At 41.2% G+C, this 7,262-nt stretch overlaps 1 protein-coding gene across 2 annotated transcripts; it reads left to right on the forward strand.

Annotated features, from left to right (window-relative positions):
- The first annotated feature begins 1,876 nt into the window (after positions 1–1,876).
- On the forward strand, positions 1,877–5,958 carry LOC311033519 (ankyrin repeat and SOCS box protein 12-like). 2 transcript variants are annotated; one of them, XM_084041052.1, is made up of 4 exons: positions 1,877–2,035; positions 3,310–3,628; positions 4,312–4,840; positions 5,440–5,958. In XM_084041052.1, exons 1-4 carry the CDS (start codon positions 2,025–2,027, stop codon positions 5,637–5,639), a joined length of 1,059 nt encoding a protein of 352 aa, XP_083897178.1. In that variant the 5' UTR covers positions 1,877–2,024; the 3' UTR covers positions 5,640–5,958. The 2 variants fall into 2 exon arrangements, with proteins under 2 accessions (XP_083897178.1, XP_083897179.1); XM_084041053.1 differs by having other exon boundaries at positions 1,877–2,030.
- Positions 5,959–7,262: the final 1,304 nt, after the last annotated feature.

Genomic DNA, 7,262 nt, shown 5'->3' on the forward strand with positions numbered 1-7,262 from the left:
GCATTCAAAACCAGATAAGTATTCTTGTATTTGTTTATAGGTAGTCCATGGGCCAAGACTCCATATTTAACAAATCTGTACTATCGGTATAATTGTATTTATACAAACTCCTAATTACTTATAATGCTATATGCCAAAAATCAAAACACAAAGCATTTTACAATGACTTATTAGGCCAAGTATTATAATACTTCATAATTACTGGACACTCATAGACAGTTTTTGGCAAGGATCATAGTGCATTATAATTCTCAAATTGTACAACATAATAATTTTATAGTTTATTATACTGACTGTTATAATAATTATCATCATTATAAAGTGATTATAAGTCGTAATAATTGGTCAATGGGTACTTTACAGCTCCAGTTTGACAAACTGCTCCAGTTTGCTTTTACAGTTGTCAGTGCTCTGTGTGTGCGTGTATGTATGATAGATAGATAGATACATCTAGAGTTCACAAGTCTGATGGCTTGGATGAAGAAACTCTTGCAAAATCTGTCTGTTCTGCACCGCAGAACCTTTTGCCAGAGGGCAGCAGCGTGGGTGGTGTTATTGGCCCTAGCCAGACAACGGTTGTGAGCAATGTCCTTTGTCCTTGATGGAAGGCAGTGAAGTCCCGATTATCTTCTCCGCTGTCCTCACCTCTCTCTGAACAGACTTCCAGTCTGATGCATTGCAGCTTCCAACCAGACAGAGATGCAGTTGGTCAGGATGCTCTCTATAGTGCCCCTAGAATGTAGTGAGGGGGGAACTACTACCCAGTTGGGAACTACTGCATGCATTTTCGCTCTCAGTTTTCATTCTGTCATTAGTTTACTTCTGTGCAAGGCCAAGGCTATTGTGTTTTTGTTACTCTTGGGTCAGAACATTTGCATTAAAAGCAAACCTCAACCATCCTATCAAAATGTGTGTGCTGAATTTAAATAAGTCTCTTCACCATGCAGCCATAAAATGCCAAAAATGTGTAATCCTGTGCCATATGGCGTAAGAATGAGGCGGGGCCCCCAAACATGGGACAAATGAAGAAGGTGTGGGAACAGCAGAGAACAGCTGATTCCTGCCTGCTCCTCCACGTCACAGCTTCAGATAAGTCACACAGCTGCAACTTGCTAAAACCACCCCTCTCAAGTGTGAATTAGGAAACATGCTGACAACACACTAATAACAACCAAATAAAATACAGTCTGGGAACAGCATTTCACCAGGGATTTGATTTACATTTTTGATTTTGACAATTGGAAAGTCTAAAGCACACAACCGACTGTGAAAAATAAGATGGAAAAGGGCGCTCATAGCAGAGTGGTTGAGGTGCGTACCACATACTGTAGAAACTGATGCCTGACAGGGAGTCCCAGATTTGATTCCCAGGTCTGGCAGACCTTTGTTGCATGCCATTGCTCTCTGTCACAGTTCCACCTCTCTCTACACTGTGAACTATAAATAAAGGCAAGAAAAGCCAGAAAAATAACGAAAAAAGAGAAAATGGAAGATTGTAACATGTTAGAAGGAACAACTGCACCCCAGTTGTTCCTTCTCATTAGCCATTCCATTGTTTACTCAGGCCAAAGGACAACACACACACACACACACACACACACACACACACACACACACACACACACACACACACACACACACACACACACACACACACACACACACACACACACCAGTCAAAACCACCACAGAGAGAAGAGAGTGTCACAAGCCTATCACCTTTCTAATTATAACGCCTGGCCCCCGACTCTCCAAGAATGGAAGTTTAGCCAGGCCCAACTGTGGCCTAAAATTAGCCCCCCACCAGAGTACCAACCCCTCTCTACTCTGCAGTGTCAGACATGACAGTAACACACACACACACACGGAAACACACACACAGAAACACACATCACGGTGAAGCCCTCAGAGCTTCACATCCCACACACACTGCTCAGAGTGTCTCAGTGTGTTCCCAGTCTTCCACGTGACAGATCCATGGACTTATGAAAGAGTTTGGAATTAACATCATTGGCTGGTAACCCATGAAGGTGAGGTAAGCAGACGCCACTGTGAACTTTCATTTCTCTGCTGTTGGATGAAAACCTCTTAAGTCCAAATTTGGTGTGTTTGTGTGTGTGTGTCTGCGTTTTGATGTCAACTGAAAGGTCAGAGGATGTGTTTACATGCTGTGTCAGTTTCACAGAGCTTTGGTCAAGTGATTTGTTTGTTGTGTCTTGAAGAAATTCTTACATAATGAAAGTTTTCATCCCTCATGGTGTTTTTTTGTAATATTTTTGAGTAAACATTAAGCATATGCTTTTGGTTATCTCTTATTAGCTCGAAACATTTTTACACTGTATGCACACAAATACAAACATTATCTTGTTTTGCCGTGACTTCACTTTGTAATATCCTGTATACTATATTATTTTGTCGCAAAAGATTAACCCTAAATGAGATAACAGAGACTCGGGTCCTCATAGAATTACACTGTTCTCACAAGAATTTCTTACACTGAAACATTATAATGTATTTCTTATTCTCATATTGTTTCAAATGAAAATCTTTCCACTCAGCAAACTCTTTTCTAGTTTCCTTCTCTTAATTGTTGTAACTGCACTTAAGCACTTGCACTTAAGACTTCTGGTGATTAGTAGTTTCGTTCCCTACCTATGTTGAATGCACTTATTGTAAGTCGCGTTGGATAAAAGCGTCTGCTAAATGACTGTAATGTAATGTAATGTAATGTAATGTAATGTAACTCATCGCCTCTAATAGTATTTACAGTACAATCCCTGAGGAGTTTAATATGTTGAGCAGGTTGTAAAAGGGAAGCAAGGAAAACTGATTCAAAATGTGAATATACATCTTTACAAGAAACCCAGGCATCTGTTCTCAAAGTGGGGTCCGGGGACCCCCAGGGGTCCTTGACAGGATTCCAGGGGCTCCCCAGTAATATTTGTAAAAAATATAGCAACAATTGTTTAACCACTTTAACCCTATTTTATACATTGTATATTAAAAAATAGCCGATCAAGATTGTAGATCTGCTATTTTGGATTTTTTACCAAAATTTTGAATGATTTAGTTTCTAACACAAATTTTCTCTTCTGGGGGTCGCTAGCACAAAATGTCTCATCTCTAGTTCAATTTTGTGGGTAAAGAATTCCATGAATTAATTTTCTGTGACGGAGGGAGGAGCTTACTGATTGGTGCTGTTAACATAAGTTATTATGTTATAATATAAAAATGACATTTGCTTGTGCGCGTGTGTGTGCGTGCTTGTGTGTGTATTCTCTTCTGACATGTCTCCCTCCGTCATTCCAGATGGAGAGGGTTTGACTTATCGTGCCGTGCCATCACAGTTCAGGGGAGAGCTCTCAACATGAGTTTGATGGACATTTCTAAGATCTTCTCCCTGCTGCAACCTAAAGAAGACGAGGAGGACAATGAACAGTGTCAAGCATTGAACCAGGCGGTGAGCAGTGACGATGCGTCCCAGCTGTCGGAGCTGCTGTCCCAGGAGAGCTACAGGAGGTGTGTTAACTCCCGCAGCGGGTGGGGGATCCCAGTAACTCCCCTGCGGACCGCTGCTGCCCTGGGACACTTGCGCTGCCTGGAGCTGCTGCTGCAGCACGGTGCAGAGGTGAGACAAACAGCTCCAGTTTGCTTTTACAGTTGTCAGTGTGTTTGCCTTAAAAAGAACAAGGACCTAGCCCGGACCACTGGCGTAGCGGTCCGGGCACCTAGGCTCCGAAGTAGACAGCGAAGTAGACAGCGCGTCGCAGGTTCGAGTCTCGATCCCAACAGCCTTTGCTGCATGTCACTCCCAATTTCTCTCCCCATTTCCTGTCAACTATACTATCCTATCCATAAATGCAAAAAAAAGCGCCCCCAAAAAAATACTAATACAGTATAGTAGAATAGCGACAACAAGCCAAACATCATTATTTACATTTAACAGCTTTAACCACGGCCTCCCTATTTTGGGCATGTCATGGAACCTTTTGAAAATGTTGAATCATTTTAAATCCTAGTGGCCCTATTCTGGGGTAAACATTCAGTGAAAAAAGACGATATACATGCTCTCAATGCATCGTGTTGCAACCTGTTGTGAGTTTGTAAATCATCTATTGGGTACGTATATGGGTGTAGAGGGAAAAATGTGTGGGCCAAGGATAGAGTCCTGTCAATGAAGTATATATGATTTAAGTGGTTAAAGGGCAATAAACAAGGATGTAAGCCTGTGTAGTATGTATGTGACTTCTGATAAAGACCAATGTACCCTTCTCATATGGCCGTGTCTTGCTGTGTTTGTGCCGTAAACAGGTAGACAGCCTGGACGTGAAGGCCCAGACGCCACTGTTTACAGCGGTCAGTGGGAAACATCTGGACTGCGTGACGGCCCTGCTGAAGGCCGGGGCCGATCCCAACGGCAGCCCGCACAACAATTGCTCCCCGTTGCTGACCGCCGCCCGCGAGGGCGACGTGGACACTCTGACCGAGCTGCTGCGCTTCGGGGCCGAGGTGGACGTCAGGGCCAAGGTGCCGGACTGGGCGTCGGGCGCCACGGCCTGCAGGGGCCCCATGTACATCTCGGCCGTGTACGGACACCTGGACTGCTTCAAGCTGCTGCTCCTGCACGGCGCCAATCCCGACTACAACTGCACGGACCAGAAGCTGCTGGCCCGGGTCAAGCAGCCCAAGACCGTCCTGGAGACGTGCCTGCGCTACGGCTGCGGGGTGGAATACATCCAGCTGCTCGTAGACTTTGGGGCGGACGTTTATTTGCCCACGCTCATCATCGACAAAACCACTAAGCAGAATGAAGCCGTGGATGTGCTGCTCAAAGAGAGAGGTGAGATATCTTGTTTAGACATTTGCAAAATGTTGCAATTCTAGTTATTTGACACAACTGTTACAGCCAAGGTAAATATAGTGTCACAAACACTGCAGGTAATCATAATACTCATGATAATAATTGATTAATTAATGAATCCCCACTTCTTCTTTTTTTTTGTCACTGTACATTTGCACAAACGTGAAATTTGTCCTGTGCATTCACCCATCCACACTATTAGGAGCAGTGGGCAGAGTGCCATTAATACAGCACACAGGAAGTAGTTAGGGGTTAAGTGTCTTGCTCAGGGACACTTAGACTGGGCAGCCCTTCTTATTCCCAGAGGCCTCTCTACCCATTCAGCTATGGCTGTCTTGATGATGACAACATAACACAATACAACTTTATAGAGAACTTTTTAAAACCAGTTCCAAAGCACCTTCTGAAGTTATTAATAAAAAGGAATAGGCCTTAGTAAAAAGTTATAGCTAGATAAACAATAAGAGGTAATAAAAAGCATTCCAAAAGATATTGAAATTATATCCTAGTAAACTAATATCTTTGTTTTTTTTTCCCCTCTTTTTTTCTTTCTTTTTATTTTATGAAAAACCCATCAGTCTGTCCCAAAACACTGATGTCACAGACACGTATCGCCTTTCGAAGACACGTCCCCTTGGCCGATAAGGATCCCGCCATCGACAGCCTCAGGGACATTCCACGCATCCTGAGAAAGTATTTAAAACACGTGAACTTTGAATGTGTGGTGAGTCCTCGTGGTCATGAGATCATAATGTCCATGTCATCAACACACACCTAACCAGGACCTGGCAGCTTCTCACCTGCTTATCATGACTGGATAATGGAGCTTGAACTTCTCAATAAATCAGGCTCCAGATCTGTGGAAGAAATAAGACAGGAGAAACAAACATCAACATGTTTTATATTGTTTTTTATATTTATTATTATTTTAATGTAACTGTACATCTTTGTGAACTCTTGCTTTGCAGTGAACAGATCAGTACTGTATGAATCTTTTTAATTAACTTTTTTTCATTTGAAAGTCTGGAGTTGAATAGTTTGGGTTTTGAATAAGGTATAAGGTATATTTATTGAATAAACTGAGTTTGAATACATTGTCTTGACTGAAATTTTCTTTTGATTCAGTAATAAATACAAGGTGATCTAAAATATGAAGTGATCGCAGGGGTGGTGTAAAGTAACTAAGTACATTTACTCAATATTGTACTTGAGGTATTTTTTACTTTACTGGAGTATTTCCAATTTTCTGTACTTTAACTTTTACTCCACTACTGTACATCTTAGAGGCAAATATTGTACTTTTACTCCACTACAATTATTTCAAAACTTTAGTTACTAGTTACTGCAGATTTTGATTATTATTACAAAACATACAGTAACCACTTCAGCCCTATATACATTTCGGCCATTTGAAAATAGCCAATCTACAAGCTCACAATGCGTCGCGATGTGACGCATTGTGAGCTTGTAGATCTGCTATTTTCAAAAGATATTTTTATATTTGAAAACTTGTGAAATGAGACATGCGGCTTAATGAGTATTTACTACTGTTGGTACTTTAAGCACATTTTGACACCAATACTTTTGTACTTTTACTCAAGTAAATTTGGAATTCCGGACTTTTCCTTGTAACAGAGTACTTCTACATTGCAGTATTGATACTTAAGTAAAACATCTGCATACTTTTTTTCCCACCACTGCATGGGGAGAAATAACAGGCTAAGTGTTAAATGTAACACTGCAAATGGCCACTAGAGGTGAGTGTAGCACTGAGGTATCATGTTAGTGAGAAGGCTCCTTGCTGTCACTGTCTGCATTGTTATTTAAATGTGTAGGCCTACAATCAGGTAAAGTCTTATTACTGTAGGCTGAACATAATAATCTACTGCCCACTCAGCACATCCTCTGGCATTTTCCTGGGATGTGATGTCTTAGATCTCATAAGTAAAAGTAGCACTGTAGAAACACTTTTGAGTAAGAATACAAAAGCATTGGCATCAAAATATACTTACAGTACCAAATGAAAAAGTGTTCATTATGCAGAATGGTCCATTTCACAATATTGGATCGTAATTATTAATGCATTGATGTATTCATCACTTATGTTGCATCTGTATTGTACGTGCTGTAGTGCTGGGTAGCTTACCCTATAATACACAATAATGTATTGGTTAATGTATGTTTTGTATTAATAATCGGCAATCGGCAAAGTAACTAACTAAAGCTGTCAAATAATTGTGGTGGAGTAAAAAGGAAGAAAAGAAACTGCCTCTGAGTTGTAGTGGAGTAGATGGTATCAAGAAATACAAATACTCAAGGTGAAGTAAAAGTTCCAAACTAATTTTACATCAGTACAGTACTTGAGTAAATGAACTTCCCACCACCGATGTCACCATCTTTA

The sequence above is a fragment of the Gymnoscopelus microlampas genome, assembly GCF_963454915.1.
Source record: "Gymnoscopelus microlampas genome assembly, chromosome: 18".
Classification (NCBI taxonomy): domain Eukaryota; kingdom Metazoa; phylum Chordata; class Actinopteri; order Myctophiformes; family Myctophidae; genus Gymnoscopelus; species Gymnoscopelus microlampas.